The 22,073-nt window shown below is 39.8% G+C and overlaps 2 protein-coding genes across 2 annotated transcripts in view; both read left to right on the top strand.

Annotated features, from left to right (window-relative positions):
* Window positions 1-311: 311 nt before the first annotated feature.
* On the top strand, window positions 312-11,305 carry LOC138978227 (cyclin-dependent kinase 7-like). The gene is made up of 11 exons (XM_070350894.1): window positions 312-457; window positions 1,687-1,746; window positions 1,900-2,001; window positions 2,366-2,434; window positions 2,842-2,952; window positions 3,374-3,492; window positions 3,696-3,795; window positions 4,186-4,272; window positions 5,270-5,419; window positions 8,958-9,099; window positions 9,616-11,305. The coding sequence occupies exons 1-11, from the start codon at window positions 401-403 to the stop codon at window positions 9,645-9,647; spliced, it is 1,029 nt and encodes a 342-aa protein (XP_070206995.1). The 5' UTR covers window positions 312-400; the 3' UTR covers window positions 9,648-11,305.
* A 3,394-nt stretch (window positions 11,306-14,699) lies between these two features.
* Window positions 14,700-22,073, top strand: part of LOC138978207 (uncharacterized) — a 31,468-nt gene continuing 24,094 nt past the window's right edge. The window contains exon 1 of the mRNA XM_070350874.1: window positions 14,700-16,969. Coding sequence (XP_070206975.1) covers window positions 16,192-16,969 — 778 coding nt within the window. The 5' untranslated portion in view covers window positions 14,700-16,191. The remainder of the gene's footprint in view (window positions 16,970-22,073) is intronic.

Consider the following 22,073-nt stretch of genomic DNA (forward strand, 5'->3'; position numbering starts at 1 on the left):
ATAACCTTGAACAGTTGAAAACGACGTTAAACACCAAATAAAGAAAGAAAGAAACACAACTGACCTACATGAACCTGACACTGTTTTAGGGTGGGTGCAGTTGTCTGATGGCGGTGACTCTTTAAACTCTTCTACGTTACATGGCAATAGGCAGCCACATACCTCCATTATATTGATTCAAAAACCGTCTCAAGTGCCAGTGATTCAACCATCATTCCAACAAAAACCCACGAATAAGTTGCAAATCAAATTATGGTAACTTTCGGCAATTCGCCGCACTCAGACCCTTGTGCGAGTTGTCTCCCTTCCTTTGATTTCTTGTGTGTGAAGTCAGAAGAAGCCGACATCGAGACAACCAAACACGGATTAGTTGTTGTTGCAGACACTTGTTGTTTTCACGATGGCTGAAGACAGCAATAGACGATACGAAAAAATAGAATTCCTTGGAGAAGGACAGGTATGTCTCCCACAATTGTTTCTGTCAGTATTTTATCATTACTTGAGGAAAAACGTTTCAATTGTTCAGTGCCTCAACAAGGCTAAGCACGCCTTAGCCAAAAACTGACTAAGTTCGTAAATTTATTAAACAAATGGTTTGATTGCTAATGGCAATGCCAGTTTAATACGTTTATTACGTATAAATACACGCACACACACAAACACGTACACTGCACAGCTGGCTGCAGTACAAATGAGACGGTGGCAAAAGGTCAGATGTCATGTCCCGAATGACACACGATTGCTGAAATTTGATCATGCCAAAAGAATGAACAAATAAACAGACAGATAATGGATGTGAAAACTGACTTAAATTGTTGATCAGTATTTTCTACAAACATAGATCTATGTACCATCAAACTAATAATCTACGCACACATAGCTAATTTTCAGCAAAAGTATGTTGCAACTTGCATAATTATATGAAGCTGGAGGATATTTTCCCTGTAAGCTTACAGACATTTTCTGAGAAAGTACACATTAATTAGGTACACTTTTTATGCTCTTCCGTTTCAGTTGATAATAAATTGTTAGCGTATGTTATCAAAAAAATTGAACGAAAACAGATTAACTAGAATGAAAAAAAGTACTCGTAATGTCATTTGATGTGTGAATAATTGATATGATGAATTAAATCGTCACCTTTTGTCATATGGTCTCAAATCTTTATTCAACATGCTAAACCAAGTTTTGTATAAACATCAATCATGCAGGGCCCTAAATGAAAGAGAGTCTCCATTGTATGTTAGGCACACAAAAAATTTGTCTGTTTCTGGTAACATGGCTAAAAAAAATAGAGTAGGTAGGTAGGGATTTTTTTATTTTTTTTATTTTTTATTTTTATTTTTTTACCCCAAATGTAGACCAATAAAACTAACTTTAAAAATCGCGCAAAGAGACTGGATTCACTATACATAGAGACAAGACACTCAACACATTTACAAATCGTCAGCGGACTTTCGTTTTCACACGTTTTTGTTGTTCATTTTCTCACCCTGTCCTTTACCACCAAAAAAATTTTAAAAAAATTTGAGTTTGGAAAAAAAAAGTTTAGGGTCGGCGCCGAAATTTAGGGTCGGTCGGGTGACCAGAAACAGACAATTTTTTTTTGTGGCCTTATATTTATTGAAACCACCTATACTCACTTGTATTTTAATTATAATGGCTACTTGTACTATTGTTTTTCAGTTTGCCACTGTGTACAAGGCAAGGGACACTAAAACAGATGCAGTCGTTGCTGTGAAAAAGGTAAGCTATTATTGCTCAAATGTACGTTAACAGATGTTAATTTGAGTGGCTGAATATCTCCAACTTTTGTTATGAAATGATGAGATTTAAAAATGTTCAAAAGAAATATTTTACTTGGCTTTATACTTCATATTTTCTTTTGTTTTCTTCCAGATAAAAGTTGGAACAAGAGTAGAAGCAGCAGATGGAATTAACCGCACTGCTCTTCGTGAAATCAAATTGTTGCAAGAGTTGTCTCACGTTAATGTCATTGGTGTGAGTATACTCTGTTTATCATGTTGTTTTATGTGTGTTTTTTAAGAAATGAACATGGAATGATAATCACAGTGAAGACTGCCAATGTATTGTATGTGAATAAAAATCTTACCAATTTATTTCTGTTATGCAGGTTATTTGCACTTTTGATTTTTTGTTTGCTTTCAATTTTAGGAACTTTGTTTGTGTAACTGTTATGTACTCTGTAATCTAGATCCAACACCTGTGAAAGTATAATTTTACAGTCAGTTTGAATTTGAGCAATACAGTTTTTTCCTTGTCTCTTGTTGTTATTTTGATTTTATCTTTTGATTAACTTGTGCTGAATTACCATCATAAGATGTTACATGTACTTTTGTTCCAGCTTCTGGATATATTTGGGCAAAAATCTAATGTCAGTCTTGTCTTTGACTTCATGGAAACAGACTTAGAGGTAAGAGGCGACATAGCTTTCAAGGAAGGTACACTAAGCTTCTCTGTGTTTTCCATCACATTCTGTTTCCAAGCTTTCTGTCCATTATTTAACAACCACCATAAAAAATGTATAGAATTAAAACACAACAACATTAGATAGACGAGAAAATCTGTTCATGTCTGTCTTGTCTCTTCCCTCCTCTCCCCCCCCCCCCCCCCCACCCCTCTCTCTGTCTATTATTTAATTTGATCCCAAAATAGTTGTGAATTGTTTTTTTTTTATTCAACATTTTACTTCAGTTTAATGACATTATCTAGGCATTTTTCCTGTAGCTAAAGAGCAGTTATGAATAATGAGTCTATTGGTTATTTAGGTGTCTTTGTATAGTATTTGTTTTCAAGCCAATCACTTGATTATACTTTCAGATCATCATCAAAGACAACAAAATTATCCTTACAGCTCCACATATAAAGTCCTACATGCTACAGACTTTGCAGGGTTTGGAATACCTCCATGCTCACTGGATACTGCACAGGGTAAGCAGCATGCATGCACACATACATATATACATACACAATGCACACACAACACATGCACGCACCCAAAGTGTGTTTTCACTCACTCAGATGCATACATGTACACCTACGACTTCTGTCTTGTGTGTGGCGCACGTTATATGTCAAAGCAGCACCGCCCTGATATGGCCCTTCGTGGTCGGCTGGGCGTTAAGCAAACAAACAAACAAAGAAATACATGTACACAGTCACACACACACACTCCTCTCTCTTTCTCATATCAACTTGCTTAGTCACATACTTCACACGTGCACACTACACACACACTCCCACACACACATGTGCACACTACACACACATGCACAAAATAGGCACGCTTGAGAGGAACAGAATTGACAAGCCATCAAAATGTTTAATCATACTCTTCTGTGTGTGTGTGCAGGACATGAAACCTAACAACTTGCTGATCAATGACCAGGGTATTCTGAAGATTGGTGATTTTGGTCTGGCAAAATATTACGGTTCTCCCAGTCGGCCATACTCCAATCAAGTTGTCACAAGGTGTGCAGAAGAGCACTATGTTCACGCATTTTCCAGAATTTTGCAAAATGCATTGACCGTGTGTGTGTGTGTGTTTGCCTTCTGATTGATTTGGTAAAGCTGACTACTTTAATTTTGAAGATGACCTTTATAGCTTCATTTGAATGCATGTTTGGGTTTAGTCATGAGACACTTCATGAATCCAAAGGAATGGTGTGTTTCAGGTGGTACCGATGCCCAGAGTTGCTGTTTGGGGCCAAGCAGTACAGCACGGGGGTTGACATCTGGGCAACAGGCTGCATTATGGCGGAACTCCTCATCCGTGTAAGTCTCTGTCATAGAAAGTACTGGTGAAAGTGGTAAGAAGTCTGTTTTAGAAAGTACATGTATAGGTGAAAGTGGTCATCTGGCTTGTCCCTTTGCTTTGATTTGAGATCTGGCAGTTTTTAATATATATCCTCTGGCGATCATCATGTATGTTCTTGCAAGCATACGTTAATTTGATAATTACTTCTGCAAGTTTTCCTAAAAACACATGATGGTTTCATTTTTATGATGTAAAAAATGAGAGTTTTGTTTTGGTTTTGTTTAATGTTATGTTTACTTTGAGTAATTGTACTCCAAATTGAAACTCGTTGCATACTTTGCTTTTGACATGCGTTTAGGCTCGCTGCATGTATAATCAGACACTTACTGTTTCACTTTTTTTCCTAGCTGCCATTTCTTCCTGGGGAAACGGACCTTGACCAACTAGGTCGCATCTTTCAAGTACTGGGCACTCCCACTGAGGATGACTGGCCGGTAAGCTTTGTCCTTCCTGTTTTATTTGTGGGCTTGTGTGCTTTTCTTCTTGGGTGTGATCTGTTGATAAAACTAAACGAAAGCCTGTAGTAGGCAGTGATCTGCATTTTTCATCAATGCCAGTTCGTTCCTGTTTATCTTAATCACTTTTTGCTAGCAAACTCTTAACTTACTGCTACTGTGTCGTAAGGGGCACTAACTGAGACGACATGGTATCATGTACATGTAGGTGAAAGTGTCAGTTCAACTTATAGCAATTACTTTTGTAGTTGGCTTTACTCAGTCACTTTTATTTTAAATTAATGGTCCTGTTTTTCACATAGCCTTGCGATTTGAGTTATATCCTTTGGTACTAGTCTTATGACATAAGAGACATTATAAGATGTTTGGTGGCTTGTTGTCGGACCAACTTTTTTGTCGATCTGAGGGGAGCATATATTTTCTGTTTCATTTTATTGACCAAGGCTGCAATGCCGAGGTTGAGAAAGATGTAACAGAAGGCAATACGCGCCCCCAGGACCGACAATAAAAAGCTGGTCTGGCAAGAAGTTCATGAGTCATCACGGTAATTATCAACATTGATTGGGTCTTTGAGAGTGAATGTTTACATTCGTTGTCCTAGGAAACGCGAATCCAAAGCAGCGATGCTTCCACATATCAAACAAACAGCCTGATTGGCCTTTACTTTGACAATCCACGTTTCACCTGAAGCTCAAACCTATTTACTACTTGGATTTGCAAAATATGAACATCGTTTTTTGTTACCCAGCTTGTTTAATGAATGAAAACTTGTAGAAATTGTGACACCAGACTTTATTACGTAGGTCTTCCTGTCTGGTTAGCCCAAATCAAAATTAAACTTTGTGTTATTAGAAATGCGATGTGGTTCCAATTTCAATATTTATCTAAAATGAAAATGGACATTTAAAGTTTTCTTATCTTAACTTGATTGGACAAGCTCCTCACGTCGTTTTGTTCCTTCCTTAAAATTGTACAGCATGTGAAAGCACTACCAGACTACATCCAGTTCCGATCGTACCCCAAGCAGCCCCTGAAGGAGATCTTCACGGCGGCAGGAGACGACCTCCTGGAGGTCCTGGACCAGATGATGGCCTTGAATCCTTTGAAGAGATGCACAGCTACAGAGGTACTGAGTAACTTCTACTTTCTTTGGAATTGGCAGGGGGAAAGTAGTGCTAACTTGAATTATGTTTTATGTAAAACACCTTGGTTGAAAGGTTTTGGTGGCGGCTGAAATCCTATGGGGGCCCGGTAGCTCAGTTGGTAGAGCACTGGACTTGTGATCGGAAGGTCGCAGGTTCGAATTCGGGCCGGGACGGACACGGGTCAACTTTATGTGCAGACCCAGAGACGGAAGCCATGTCCCACCCCCGTGTCATCACAATGGCACGTAAAAGACCTTGGTCATTCTGCCATAAGTGCAGGTGGCTGAATACACCTAAACACGCAGACACCTGGGTAGCGCGACTCCGTTGCTGCTAGCTTTCCACTGGGAGGAAGCGACCCGAATTTCCCAGCGATGGGACAATAAAGTAATGAAAATGAAAAATGAAATGGGTACAGTGGAACCCAATTTTAGACTTCCTCCTTTTTAAGACCCTCCTTTCTCAGATGATTTGTTAATAGCCTCTGTGAATTTACCTCCATTTTATGACTCCCTAGCTCCTTTTTAAGACCCTCCTTTCTCAGATGATTTGTTCATAGCCTCTGTGAATTTACCTCCATTTTATGATTCCCTTCCTCCTTTTTAAGACCCACCTTTCTCAGATGATTTGTTCATAGCCTCTGTGAATTTACCTCCATTTTATGACTCCCTAGCTCCTTTTTAAGACCCTCCTTTCTCAGATGATTTGTTCATAACCTCTGTGAATTTACCTCCATTTTATGACTCCCTAGCTCCTTTTTAAGACCCTCCTTTCTCAGATGATTTGTTCATAACCTCTGTGAATTTACCTCCATTTTATGACTCCCTAGCTCCTTTTTAAGACCCTCCTTTCTCAGATGATTTATTCATAACCTCTGTGAATTTACCTCCATTTTATGACTCCCTAGCTCCTTTTTAAGACCCTCCTTTCTCAGATGATTTGTTCATAGCCTCTGTGAATTTACCTCCATTTTATGACTCCCTTCCTCCTTTTTAAGACACTCCTTTCTCAGATGATTTGTTCATAGCCTCTGTGAATTTACCTCCATTTTATGACTCCCTAGCTCCTTTTTAAGACCCTCCTTTCTCAGATGATTTGTTCATAGCCTCTGTGAATTTACCTCCATTTTATGACTCCCTTCCTCCTTTTTAAGACCCTCCTTTCTCAGATGATTTGTTAATAGCCTCTGTGAATTTACCTCCATTTTATGACTCCCTAGCTCCTTTTTAAGACCTGATTTACTCATATTTTTGAAGGTTGTTAAAGGGGGGTTCTACTGTACCTTATTTTCCGGGTTACAAGGCGCTACAAAAAATTGTAATCCAGTCACCCATTGGGCGCAGGGGTCCGATAGGGTGCACCAAAATTGAAAAAGTATACGGGTAACAAACGGTGGGAGAATGAAAATAAGCCGCACATCAAAGGAAGAATACAGAGTGGAAATATGTGTGCTCTGTGTGTGAGGCGAGATCAAAGGCAGGTCCATTGTGATCAATCAATATCAATATGAGGCATATCGCGCGTATTCCGTGGGTACAGTTCTAAGCGCAGGGATTTAAAAAAAAAAAAAAAAAATTTATGCAATTTATATCGTGCACATATTCCAGGCGCAGGGATTTATTTATGCATGGGTGAAAGTAGCCCGTCAATTGACTGAAATCCGTCAATCTGAAAATAAGTCTGACGGAAATTCCGTCAATCCGCAATTTTGAAGAAAATTTATTTATTTATTATTTTTTTTAAACCAAACGAAACTACTTGCGGAACGCGTTTTCGAACTGCTATAGTGAACCGGTTGCAGTTTGCCCGGAAACGGAAGCGCTTTTGCCCGTGCTCGCGGTAAACCCTGTAGGTGAGGTTTCTTCGCTTTCGGATTCGCTCTGCATCACGATAAAAAAAAAAAAAGTTTTGGAAGGCATTACGAAGTGGTGACAGGATTTCTGCGACAAAGATGCCGGCTTTGACGGAAAACGCACGGACAGATCTTATTGATGCTGGTCTAGCCAACAAATGGCGATGGGACTGGTTGGAGTTCATGAAACTAAAACTGTGTGTGATAAGTTTGGTGCTTGAAACTCAAGTGCTTTTCCTTGAGAACTTTGCACTATAAGAGATGCTACTGCTTAGTTGCTACTTTGTGCAGTGCTACATCATGCTGTTTGCATGTGTGACATTCTGTTTCATCATTTCGTTCAATGCCTGTCTGGCAATGTAATATTTCGAACTTTTATTTCAGTTGTTCAGTTGTTCACTTTCTATTTCATGTAGTATGGCTGTTGTCAATGTTAATTGTTATCAATTGTGTCGTTGTGTTGGAAGATGCAAGTGTGAAAGGATACACAAGAAAAATGATTACTTCTGTGAATTGTTTTGATTTTGTTTACCCTTTTTACCATATCATTAGAATCTGAAGGTATTTTTTTGACCTGCATGATAGTGTATTTTTTTGCCAGAAAAGGCCACAAAATCACAATGAATAATGCAAAAATTCGTTCCCCTGGACCCCTGCCTCAAAACATTTTCAGTCAATTTGATTTTCCTAGGTTTCACCCATGTTTATGCCGTGTGAGATGGAATTTGTTTTTACACAATACATCACGCATTCACATCGGCCAGCAGATCGCAGCCATTTCGGCGCAAATCCTACTTTTCACGGCCTATTATTCCAAGTCACACGGGTATTTTGGTGGACATTTTTATCTATGCCTATACAATTTTCCCAGGAAAGATCCTTTTGTCAATCGTGGGATATTTAACGTGCACACCCCAATGTAGTGATAGCTGGGTTGCCTTGTTTATAGACACTGACCTTCTTCCCAGGGGTCAATGACCCAGTTTTTAGCTATGAGAGGTGGTTCCCCTGTCATATCTGAGAGAGGAAACACTTCCTGCACCGGGGTCAGTGACCGAGTTTAACCAATGGGGCGGTCTCTTTGATGTCTTGAGAGGAAAGTTGGCCAGGGTAGTACAGTACATAGTAACTGAAACATGCATTATCACAAGTTGTTTGACTGGTACTCTGGCGGTCTCTTTTATTTTTTTCGTATTTCATACACGATTAGGCGCTTCTTTATAGCAGGGGTCAAACTCTCGCCTTAAGACCCGGAAAATACCGTACTTGAAATGTAAAATGTGGATAGATTTCTCAAGGGTAAAAAGGGAATGTAAAGAGGACAGTACCTTTATGCTCTTCTTGCATTGCTTGTTTGGAGGGTAAAGAGTTGTGATGAATGCAGGTCTGCTTTGACTTTCAACATTCATATAACTTAAATTCCAAACATCAGAATGTTACAAGCAGTAGCATGTTTTAGCTTGTCACCTAACATCGCTGCTTCTTTGCTAACAGCATGTTGAGTGAAACAATATATTTTTTCCAACTTTTTGAATGTAATTTCAGTCACTGGCAGTAAATTGAATAATGGTTATTTGGTCTATTCAAAATATTAAGAATCAAAATGCTGAGTGTTTCAACGTTTTTACCCTGTATCATTAATTTCTTCCCTGAATGTATGTCGGCAGTCGCTGAAGATGCCGTACTTCAGCAACAAGCCTCACCCCGCAGCGGGTCACCAGTTACCCAGACCCGGGTCCAACAAAATTGTGAACAAGGAGCAGGAGGCAAGGAGAGCAGGCCTGAAGCGCAAACAGAACTCAGAACAAGGTGCTGTTCTATCAACTATACTTTTTGTCTGTCTGTCTGTCTGTCGGTACGGCCATTAAAATCCTCAACAAGAGGCAGAAGGCAAGAAGAGAAAGGCTGAAGTGCAAACAAAATTGAGACCCAGGTGCTGTTATGTGAATTATATACTTGCCTCTGTGTCTGTCCTTCTGTCTTTTGATGAGTTGTTAATGTCATGTGTTTGAACCTATAGGCACAGGTATATGATCTTACAACTTTGTATTACCCTTCATTGGCTGTGTAGACACCCGATTTTAACCGCTTGCTTCCCCTTATATAATAAACCTAAAATAATGTACTTCTGACCTAGGTTAATGGTTAAATTTGTGTTTCTTGCCTGAGAAACTATATTGATTTGTTTTGTCGGAGTTCAGAATGTACTTTTCAATAGCCTCATTTGCTCAATAAATTGAATTCAGAAAGCTCGGCTGAATGTGCAGTTTTGAGAGCTAGAGGGATCATTTGCTTCATGAGAACATGTACCCTTTTCTTTTGCAGATCGAGGATTGGCCAAGCGATTGATGTTTTGACCCCTGTTATCTAGTAGGAGCACCTGAACTGAATTCTGAAAGTTACAGAGTATCTCTGTGGTGTATTTTTTGTTGTTGTTGTTGTTGACAGTACCAGCTGAAGATCTGATTTTTGGGACGTGATTGGATTAAGGAAAGGAGAGAGAATTATGAAAGCTGGCAAGGCTCCAGCACACGACAATAGACATGTTGACATGCACTACGTATTTGTTCTCAAATTGTTGAAATCATGAAGCTTTCTCAGGTAGTGAGGCCATGGTGTGTGTGTGTTTGAGAGGAAGAGAGAAGGGGGAAAGAGAGATAAAGTTTAGTTGTAAATGTATGAGTTTGTGAGCACATACTGGAAGATTGACTTTCGGAAATGAGGCCATGGTCAGTATTCTTGCATTTGTTATGCTTATGTATTTATTGATTGCATGAACAAGCCTGTTTAGAAGTACATTGCTTTCTTCTTGAACGTTTTAGTGTGTGCATGCCTGTTTGTGTGTGTGTTCCTTTGCTGGAAAGAGAAGACAGTGAGTGCCATACCTTGAAGAGTTACTGTAGTTTGCTATTGATACCGGTAAACATATAAGTATGGTGTTGCAGTTTACATGTATGAGTTATGTTTTCCTGGGTTGAAGGAATCTCAAAGTAGAAGTCACTTACAAATTCAATTAGCAATGATTTTGTAAGATTCCTTTGTTAAAGATTGTTTTAATGTTTCATTATTTTTGTGTCCTTGATCCAGTATGTAGTTTCCTGAAACAAACATTTAGACACAGTCAGTGCTCATTGAATAAGAGTTTACATAAACCCAAGACAGAGAAATAAAGAGATAGAAAGCCTTCAAGACACAAGACATTACTGACGAAAAGAATATTAGAAACAGCAGCTGATTAATTGGTTCTGTTTGTAGTTTTTGTAGTTAAACCTCATTTCTGCTGATTTTCATGGGATGAGGACCGAGAGTATGCAACTGGAATTGATTATCATGCCATGTTTTACTTCAGTAGACTTTCTGTATGTTTTGAAAGTTTTTACACCAGGAGTTTACTCACTGGTTAAAGTAGTCTCCACATTACAAAGCAGACCCCCCGCGGGTTAGGGGGAGTCCCATATTGGTTGGGACGAGAAAGAATTTACCTGATGCTACCCACCATGTCGTAAGAGGCGACTAAGGGTTCTGTTTCTCCTTTTACCCTTGTTAAGTGTTTCTTGTATAGAATATAGTCAATGTTTGTAAAGATGTTAGTCAAGCAGTATGTAAGAAATGTTAAGTCCTTTGTACTGGAAACTTGCATTCTCCCAGTAAGGTCATATATTGTACTACGTTGCAAGCCCCTGGAGCAATTTTTTGATTAGTGCTTTTGTGAACAAGAAACAATTAACAAGTGGCTCTATCCCATCTCCCCCCTTTCCCCTATCCCATCTCCCCCCTTTCCCCGTCGCGATATAACCTTGAATGGTTGAAAACAACGTTAAACACCAAATAAAGAAAGAAAGATTACAAAGCAGTCTTATCTTTTGTCAGTAAAATTTAAGCTCAAGGCCAGTGTCAGTGTTTGTGCTTTAAAAGATGTGTTTGAAAGATGAGGGTGAATATGAGTTACTGAGATTTTGTTGAATAATGGGCTGTTGCATTGTTATTTTTATGAATTAAATATGAAACGCTGGAACATGTTTTGATGACTTGTTTTTGCAAGAGAGGGTCACACAGAGTGTTGTTGATGAGCAACATGAAGTTTCCTTATGAAAAACACCCACTGCAAAATAACAGTGGACTTGGGTTCTGAGCAGGATTCCCATGTAGTGTATAAGTCTAAAGCCACAGTTTAACTAAAGTTTCTTTATATCTAAAAGTATTGCAGAGTTTATATCATCCTCTGAAAAGCTTACTACTGATCACGTTTTTAGCACTTAATTTAATTGGTAAACAACAAAATGATTGGAACTTCATGTGCATGTACTCAGTAGGGATCCTTTGGGGTGGTAGTAATGGGCATGTGGTCGTTATCAAGAGATGGTCGCTATGGCAAGTTCGACTGCATTAACCTCGGAAAAACAAGAAGCACTTATGACACAAGGGGCTTAGTGCGGCGACCTACATTTAGATCTTCCTGAGAGAGAAAAACGTGAAAATAAGCATACATCACGTGCATACACAGGGCAGTGGGTACACTTGTGCACAGGCAGGAACTAACCGCCAGAGGGAGCTAGACAGAGCGAAGGAGAGAGTATCCAGTTACCAATCAGAAAAGAAGCTGTACGAGATTGAAACTAATGGATAGTCTTTCACGGCGTTCTGTTTTGGAATCATTTTCATTTTGAGAAATCACGGTAACCAGTAGGCTACCAACAATGTTAGGTATATGCTTTCTGCTGAAGAAGAAAAAAGTTAAGGAAAACGTTGTTAATCTTCTGACATAAATCCACGAACACGTACACAATTCGAACATGTATACACGAAGGCATGCCCGTGAAACAAAACCAAAAAATACATGACTGCGAAAAAAAAAGCATAATTGCACGTCAAAAACACAAAACAACAAATAAACAAACTAAAAGGAAACAAGTCGCGTAAGGCGAAAATACAATATTTAGTCAAGTAGCTGTCGAACTCACAGAATGAAACTGAACGCAATGCCATTTTTCAGCAAGACCGTATACTCGTAGCATCGTCAGAGCGGGGTAGTAGTTGCGCTAAGAAGGATAGCACGCGTTTCTGTACCTCTCTTTGTTTTAACTTTCTGAGCGTGTTTTTAATCCAAACATATCATATCTATATGTTTTTGGAATCAGGAACCGACAAGGAATAAGATGAAAGTGTTTTTAAATTGATTTCGACAATTTAATTTTGATAATAATTTTTATATATTTAATTTTCAGAGCTTGTTTTTAATCCAAATATAACATATTTATATGTTTTGGGAATTAGAAAATGATGGAGAATAAGATGAACGTAAATTTGGATCGTTTTATAAATTTTTATTTTTTTTTTACAATTTTCAGATTTTTAATGACCAAAGTCATCAATTATTTTTTAAGCCACCACGCTGAAATGCAATACCGAAGTCCGGGCTTCGTCGAAGATTACTTGACCAAAATTTTAACCAATTTGGTTGAAAAATGAGGGCGTGACAGTGCCGCCTCAACTTTCACGAAAAGCCGGATATGACGTCATCAAAGACATTTATCCAAAAAATGAAAAAAACGTTCGGGGATTTCATACCCAGGAACTCTCATGTCAAATTTCATAAAGATCGGTCCAGTAGTTTAGTCTGAATCGCTCTACACACACACACACACACACACACACAGACACACACACGCACATACACCACGACCCTCGTTTCGATTCCCCCTCGATGTTAAAATATTTAGTCAAAACTTGACTAAATATAACAAGTCGCGTAAGGCGAAAATACAATATTTAGTCAAGTAGCTGTCGAACTCACAGAATGAAACTGAACGCAATGCCATTTTTCAGCAAGACCGTATACTCGTAGCATCGTCAGTCCACCGCTCATGGCAAAGGCAGTGAAATTGACAAGAAGAGCGGGGTAGTAGTTGCGCTAAGAAGGATAGCACGCTTTTCTGTACCTCTGTTTGTTTTAACTTTCTGAGCGTGTTTTTAATCTAAACATATCATATGTATATGTTTTTGGAATCAGGAACCGACAAGGAATAAGATGAAAGTGTTTTTAAATTGATTTGGACAATTAAATTTTGATAATAATTTTTATATATTTAATTTTCAGAGCTTGTTTTTAATCCGAATATAACATATTTATATGTTTTTGGAATCAGCAAATGATGGAGAATAAGATAAACGTAAATTTGGATCGTTTTATAAATTTTTATTTTTTTTTACAATTTTCAGATTTTTAATGACCAAAGTCATTAATTAATTTTTAAGCCACCAAGCTGAAATGCAATACCGAAGTCCGGGCTTCGTCGAAGATTACTTGACCAAAATTTCAACCAATTTGGTTGAAAAATGAGGGCGTGACAGTGCCGCCTCAACTTTCACGAAAAGCCGGATATGACGTCATCAAAGACATTTATCCAAAAAATGAAAAAAACGTTCGGGGATTTCATACCCAGGAACTCTCATGTCAAATTTCATAAAGATCGGTCCAGTAGTTTAGTCTGAATCGCTCTACACACACACACACACACACACACACACACACACACACACACGCACACACGCACATACACCACGACCCTCGTTTCGATTCCCCCTCGATGTTAAAATATTTAGTCAAAACTTGACTAAATATAAAAAGGAACCGGCAAAGCAAAAAAAGTAAATGAGCAGCAAACAACATTAACAATGAGGACGAAATCAGCAGCCTACAAACAGATCATCTAAACAAAATGATTTCGAAAGGGAAAACAAGCTCATACGTAAACGCACGAACTAATCAACACGCGTGGCTGTTTGTGACTAACATACCCGGTTAACTAATTGGGTATTGTGGGGTTTATCCGGGTACATAACAATGACTATACCGCTGCTATGACTCAAGCTCTAAGCCGCAGACGGAGATCAGTGGATCGATATCTTATTTAGTGGGGTGGGATTCGTCTGTGGTACCATCACTTGCGGGTGTTTCTTTGAGTTTTACACTGCTGTATTTACTTTTTGATCTTGCTTGGTGCTGTATGATAATTAACGAAGAGAATTTTGGATAAGTTTTTTGTTGTTGTTGCAATATTGTCTGCCTGTAGAAGCGCTTATGAACGTGCTCTAATGCTCAGTGGAGGTGTGTGAGTGCGTGTGTGATGCTTTAGAGGACTTTTTAAACGTGGAGTTTTTTTCCCCATTCACAAGAGAGAGAGAGAGAGAGAGAGAGAGAGAGAGAGAGAGAGAGAGAGAGAGAGAGAGAGAGAGAGAGAGCTCTAATGCTAATGCTTCTTTCTGCTGCGCGTGCGAGTCGCATGCCTGTGCCACGCGCTGCTTCGCTTCCACTCAGTTCTCATTTGCATGATTCAACAGACTCGGAGATGTAGCAGACGACAGTATTAGAAGGGTGCCACAAGTCAATCTTTTCAGAGCTTGCTCTATAATTACTGTCTAGCATTTCAGCTGGGAAGTACATATGGTTAAAAGTTCGAGATCAATTTGCACACAAATTTGTTCATTTCAGAAGAAAGGAAACATTACAGTTATTCGGAGAAGTTATTCGAGCAGTGGTATTCAAGCGAACGGTCAAGTTGTGAGTTTTGAACACAACAACTTGAATACACTCTGACTGTTGTGGTTCTTAGTTCGATGATTTTCCAGATGGAAAAAAATCAGAGAACCTTGGTTTAGTGTGTTCAAAGAAACAGCCGTGATACTTCTTTCTGGGGTTGGTTTTCTTGCTTTTCGATCCGTCTCTGTGTTTTCTGGTGGAGAGACAGGCTCGTGATTACGACTGGTCATTGTTGTGCTCCATGATTGTGTGTCTTTCGATTTCGACTTTTATTTTGTGTGTGATTTTAAGTGGATTAAGATTCATTTAACTTTCAGAGAAACAAGAAATACCCTTTGAATTTCATTGTTTACTTACTATCGGACGATTATATAACAACCGCAAAGCACAAAACAAAGAGGAAACGACTGATTTGCCTTTTTTTACACAGTAAAAACAACAACCAAGTATGTAAAGTATGAGATTAGCATCGCCATTCCAGTTTTCTTTTGACGCGAAAAACTGATGATAAACTGATCTCTTGCAAGAGACTTACTGACCAGTCAGGCTGAACTCGTTCGATGTGACTGATAAAAAGATGAGAACTTTTGCATATTAATTATAAGAAAAGACGTGCATGACGGTCTCGGGTTTCATTGTACCAGTGTACCAGTATAATTGTTAGATTAATGCCTTTTCCGGACTGACAGACTCAACACTGAGTGGCAAGATATAGACGAAACAGCCCAGCCCCATTGTATACATTTTTCTCCGCACCAGTAGGCTGAAAGCCAAATGACAAATGAAAATCAAGAGCGGCGAGAGAGAATCAGAGAGATGCCAGATTACACCAATTCTGTGAATTCTTCCGCCACAACACTTGCCTGCTCACAAATGCCATCGTGGGTGATGTAAACCACATCTAATTGGAGTAAGTGTTGTTCTCCACCTACGGGCTGTCATGTAAGTGAACACAAGATCGTTTTGTGAATTTTACATTTGTCTGGAAAATTGCATGCCGTCAGACTGCAGGACATTTTGTGGTAATTTCCGACGACATCTGTGAAGAATAACGTTACAAAGGTCGCCAGGTGATTTACCTGCAATTCAACGATCTCGCCTTTGTTTTTGTTTTAAAAGAGACTATGTTTGTAGTGACGTTGTTCAACCCTTGTTAAACAAAAGGGAATTCGTGGGCCGGCACAGTTAGTTTATCAATGTAAGGGAAAAGAGTAACATTACTTGGGATTTGTCGATTTACGCGCTTGCAAATATACATGCGTGAAAAATAGAAACTGGCCGTAGGCTTCATTACTCTAGAATAAATGTATGTGCTGTGAGGTCTGGTACTCGTTTTATCGTGTAGACTGCTCTTTTCAAAGATGCTGCGAAAAATGTCGTGCACATCTACGGAAGAATTGCAGTTGAAGGAATCTGTACAGGACATTAACCAAAACTCAAAACGGCGATCTGTTCGGTGGTTACTATTCAACATGCATGTGTCCAAAGCATCTAGCACAAGAAGACGGGAACGATTAAAATCGCTCATAACAGACACAGAATTACACGGGTTTTGCATGAAATCACGGCCGGTGAACTTAAAACTCTGTGTGAATGCATCACATGTATCCAACACACAGCAACCAAACTATATTGACGACGAAAGACGACCAGACTCCGAACCACGAAAGCTGTCGAAAAGTAATGTTCACTCGACTTCAGAAACTCGGAGAAAAGGTGGTTTTGCTCAGAAACATGAAGGAAGGGAGTACGGGAGACAAAAACCTTTACGTTCAGCTCTTTTGAGAGTGATTATAGTTGTTCTTCTCTCCACGACCAATGTGACTCTGGCCGCACGTGCTTCGCGACGAGGTGTTGGTGGTGACAGCAAACAACGTATCATGGACCTTCGCTGTCCCCCTTGCCTGCAGATCCACTGCGCCACCAGGGACCCCAAGGAACTGGGCTGCAAAGGAGGGGTGACCACAGGTGTATGTGGGTGTTGTCCGACCTGCGCTCGCCTGCTGGGGGAAAGCTGCGGGGGGGATTTGACCTACCTGGGCAAGTGTGACCTCGGGCTCACCTGTCGGCCGGACCCGCGCACTACTGCTTTACCTACATTCAGCATGCAGCGTGAACATCCTGGAGTCTGCACTAAGGGTGAGTCTGATTTATGTAGACAGGTGAATTGTGTGTGTGTTTATGGGTGGAGAGGGTTGCTGTGATGCGGGTGTGTGTGTGTGTGTGTGAGTGTGTGTGTGTGTGTGTGTGTGTGTGCTAAAATATACAAGCCCAATAAACGACCATTAGCTATGTCTCTGTCAGTCTGTCTGTTTCTGCCTCTCTGTCTCTGCATGAATGCGTGTACTAAAATAGACTAGCTAATACATGATCATCAGCAGAACATGATGGATTGATATTGCTGCAAAAAGTAAGTTAATACGCAGGCTGAGTATGCTGGAGTCTTGCCTGAATCTGTCAGTCAGTGTGTGTGCAAAAATGTTCCCCGTGTTTGCATTTAGACGATAATTTCTTTCATTTTGCTTTTATAAAATGTGCATGATTTGCATTATAGTACCTATCTTCACCTGTCGGGCGCTTTTCAATTTGATGTGACTTTACTCGTAGTGCTGCGTTTCTTGTGGATTGGCATCACCGAATGAACATTACAAATAATGTACAATTAACTCGTCTCTGCATGTAAGAACTTATTTGAAGGTACTTTTCTTCCTTTCCGTGTGGACTGTCCTTTGGATCACCGTGCCACGGATCTGTCCAGACTTAAAAGCATACTTTTACTCAGACACATACCAAAAATCAAAAGCCTGGCTGGTTCCTGTGCAGAGTACATAAAAACCAATAATTGCTGAATACTTTCGCACGGCCATGTACATGTATGTAATATTTTGCTGCACAGATCAGATTAGAGTACGCGCGTGCGCTGCTCTTATTTCTGAAGTTATCATGTAAGATTACAACGAATTAGACATTTACATTTTTGATGTTGATAAAAGCATATCACAAGTGAAATCCTCCTTGGCGGGCCGCGAGAAATCAAGACTCCCAACAGAATTTCTTTGGTGTTTGTAATCTTCAAACTCAAAACACTCCTTTGCCAAGAGATAAGCCATCATAAGGACGCGTCATGTAAGCCTTTAATGTCGTTTTGTTTTCCTGACATTAAAAGCGTGGAACTATGTGCGCTGATTAGGAAGAGGGGGGAAAAGCCAGAAACCAGCGTTGTGGGCCTGGGAATTGAATTGCGCACTCCCAAAAAAGACATAGCTCATACTCTTTGCTCTCATTGATCATTGGAGTTCAAAGCAGGGAATCCCTGGCGTGGACGACCTTCGGATAATGCTGCTGCCCTGTTTACCCGTACTATTTTGGAGTAATGTTTGACTTTTTTTTTTCGAATTTTGGGGAAACAATACTCCATTTGAGTGCAGACTAAGATTTTCGTTCAAATGTGCTATAAATTAGGTTTGTGTTACGTTGCTAATGTGCTAATGTTGGCGTTTGTAACCACTGGGTTATTTTAATTCAATCAATTTAATTTTGGTCATCAGATTACGATTTTTTTTACTTGACCATTACTCTTGTCAAGTTTCGGGGGTAAACAGGTCTGCTTCTGCTAAAATACTGACAGCTTGGCCAGTTGTTGTTGTTGTTGTTGTTGTTGTTTTTGTTTTGTTTTGTTTTGTTGTTGTTGTTGTTGTTGTTGTTGTTGTTGTTGTTGTTGTTGTTGTTGTTTTTGTTTTGTTTTGTTTTGTTGTTGTTGTTGTTGTTTTTTGCTCGTAACCCTACCGTCGTTCCCTGACGATTACCAAACGATTCGGGCTTCCTGTTGTGAGATCAGAAGGTGTTTTTGGAAAGATACCTACCTGACCTTGATGTGATATTTCGAAAAGTCGACAATTCGCCAGCTTCAGAGCAAAATGTCTGCGAATTGTAGCGGAAGCTAGTATTCTTACGCGGCTGCCAGTGACAATCATAAAAAAATTTTTTTTTAAATAGATAATAAAAATTATTCGATTCTGGCAATGGCAAACTACATGGGAAGGAAGTGAGGTTACTGGCTTTGCAGATCACAACAAAGTCGAACAAAAGGTTTCCTTTAAAAGTGAAGTCTGAGTTACAAAGCAGAAAAAGTAAAGAAGGAGGGAAGGGGCTTTTATTAGTTCCAACCGTATGATGGTATACGCAAGGTGAACGCTATATTGAGGCATGACTTGTTTGATTATCAGTAAACATTTTGGAATGTGTTCGAGTTATATTTAAAACAGAACCGTCTCATCAGGACATTGTGTTGCATCAATAAAGCCACGATCAAACCGTGAGTTTCAGGTACTTGGCTGCACATTTAATAGGTAAATACAAACTCGTTTCCAAGCGCTTCTGCTATAGCAGTCAACATTTTTTGCACGTGCAGTGCTCATTAACAGTTACCCCCACATATATAGTGCACCCTGATGCTAGCAGTATGCAGGCACGCTTTGCCGCCCACAGGTCGGAACCAGCGAAGCTTGGAGATGTTGACACGGAAGCGTGACAGTGCATGCACCTGTTAGCCAGTTACTTTTTCAAATTTTTTTTTTTGTTAGTACGGATAACATTACAGGGGAAAGTGAACGTAAGCAGAATGAAAATATTAGGTGATGGATACAAGAGCACACAAATGAATAGAAATCTAAGTCAACATCCTCAGAGACTGTACACACACTCACGCGCGCGCTCGAGTCGCACACACACACACCGCACACACACAAGCACGCACGCACGCCGCACGCACGCACGGATCCACCCTACCACACACACACACACACACACACACACGAATAGGTCATTGAATTCTAAATCAGAACTTGGTCTAGACAGCCAGAGAGTTAATGCCAGTTGCAATCAGCGCAGTATTAATCTTCACTGATACATCCCCCGGCAGGCCCTCGAGACATCGTTGGTGCTTTGTTTCACGTCTAAACTCTTGTTCAACAGCTCTGTATTAGTAGTCAAATAAGAAATGTGAAAAAATGTACCAGAGAAATTGTCTTTATTATTTCCCTCCTATATTCTTTTAGTAAATGAACAGGGGAGTATTTGACGTAATGGTGATGTCAGCACTGTGTTGTTGTTGTTTTGTATACAGGAATACATACCAATGACAAATTCGTAATACCTCAAGTAACCTCCAGTAACTTTCAAGTCCTAATAGCATACTCATCAGCAAATGTACACTCGTTTACGTGTACAATATTCTCTGAAATCAGGGATGATGGTAAAGTCCTCTTCTTTTAAAAAATTGCCGAAATGATGAGGGCAGTCATTAGCGTAACCCAACTACCACCGGGAACCAAACATTTTGAATGATGTTTTGGCGTTTTGTTGACTTCCGACTCCAAACGGCATCACAACAATCCTCAAAATGAGTTTCTAGGTCTGTATTTCACCACAAACTACCCCATTCGACAGGGCACATCAACGTGCGTCTGCAGTATTCGGCCATGCATTGCACTTTTCACTAACAGGACAAACTGTTGTGTCAAATACAAAGGTGTGCCCTTTCAAATGGCAATCATCGTTCATTTGACTTTGGAAAGAAACAAATACGTGTACCACGATCAATCAGAGCCTTTTGTGTTTTCTCGACCGTGTGTATCACCAGGGATAGCACTAGCTTTTAAAAACAACAACAACAACAACAACGTGAGTGAAAAAAGCGTCAGGAAACTGTATTTTTGCGGACTGACTTTTCCATGTCGGAACAACCTTTTGTGACATACATAAATGCATAAATCACATAACAGCAGCCGTGTATTTCATACGTCTCAAAGCAAGGGTATGCATTTAAAAATGTATAATTGCCACGCAGGTTTTAGCATTGGAGAAAAAGAATCACTTTTTTTTTTGCGTATGTCACACACGTCGCGATGGAGAAAAAACCCCGCATCAGCGAGTTTTCAAATGCGTCAAATATGCAAAAATCGTCAACGCAGTCCATGTATCAACCGATGAAACTCGGCATAACGGCAAATGTAAGACAGACAGCTATGATGTAAGAAGTTTTACGTTTGTGAAAATTACCCAATGTGAAGAATGTTTTTAAGGTGAAAACTCCAATAGAGATATATATATATATTCCTAACAAATAAAAGCGTTTAGGATGTGTTTGAAACAAATAATAAAAGTCACCGCTGGAGTGCAATTATCATGCCACCCAGCTAACAGAAAAATGGAAAGATTTATTGTTTTGTCTGCCACCTTGTGACTGAAAAGAACACAATAGGACCTTGGCCTTTGTGGACTGTATAAATGTCTAGTGCCTGTCAAAACAAATTTCAAACCCAAGTAGATCATGCACAGTTTTTATTGCCAACGCCAAAAAGAAAGGCCCATCATAAATACATAACTCTGTCTTAAAGTTGCCTTTCTCCCCTTGTAAAGCATTTTGTAAATCACCGTAGATCCGTTCGTACGTTTCAATGGGAAAAGAGCATCCTAATTCCGCCTGGACACATAACAATAATCTACAGCCTAGCTGCTTCCTGTTAAGAGTGGGAATATTTTTGCTGAATTAAGTTTGGGGGGGGTGGAAAAGGGTTTCTGTTACGATATTAAGTAAGCAAAAGAAAAATTAAAAATTAAAAAAAAAGCAAACAAACAAACAACAAATCACAACAAGTCTGCCCCAAAAAGTACCCAGGCTGCAGGTGTGTATCCAAATTGAGCGACGCTCTTATCTCATACGAAAGCCTAGACCAATCTCTTGTGATTTAAAAGATGATTTAAACGAGAAAGACGGGTATCTTTAAACTCTGCAGCACGCCAAGAAAGGCTGCGGTTCCCTCAAAAGCCCAAAAGAGTTGCCCTCAATGGGCCAGGTTCCCTGGAAGCTGGGAAGCCCCCTTGCCGCGATGCCGCGCGGAATCATTTGTCCCCTAAATCTTGGTGATTTTACCACTTGTTTTCCTTTCTGCTTCCTGCACTTAGCCTCCTTTGGCGCTGAAGATGAGCGCGGCGGGGGGTTATCCGTGTAAAGACCTCTCATTCGCCTCCAAGACGTACATACTTATCGAACTTACCAGACGAAAACATTGTCTGGAATGCGGACTGCGAACGCCGCCCCCTGTTCATTAGTCCTACGATGCTTGTAAATGGATCTACGCCGGTCTAATTGTCTCGCCAGATGAAAGGATTGTTCGGAATGTGAAATCTGAATTCCGAGTGTTCGATAAGTGAGATTGTATCTGTGAAGTCAGTTGATCAT

Source organism: Littorina saxatilis, linkage group LG1, assembly GCF_037325665.1.
Source record: "Littorina saxatilis isolate snail1 linkage group LG1, US_GU_Lsax_2.0, whole genome shotgun sequence".
In the NCBI taxonomy this organism is placed as follows: Eukaryota; Metazoa; Mollusca; class Gastropoda; order Littorinimorpha; family Littorinidae; genus Littorina; species Littorina saxatilis.

What these genes read in the sequence shown, in the direction of transcription:
- LOC138978227 (XM_070350894.1), top strand. Translation starts at nt 401, where the DNA reads ATGGCTGAAGACAGCAATAGACGATACGAAAAAATAGAATTCCTTGGA. An exon ending in CCACTGAGGATGACTGGCCG is followed by an intron (nt 4,273 to 5,269) that starts GTAAGCTTTGTC and finishes AAAATTGTACAG; the next exon opens with CATGTGAAAGCACTACCAGA. An exon ending in CAAACAGAACTCAGAACAAG is followed by an intron (nt 9,100 to 9,615) that starts GTGCTGTTCTAT and finishes TTTCTTTTGCAG; the next exon opens with ATCGAGGATTGGCCAAGCGA.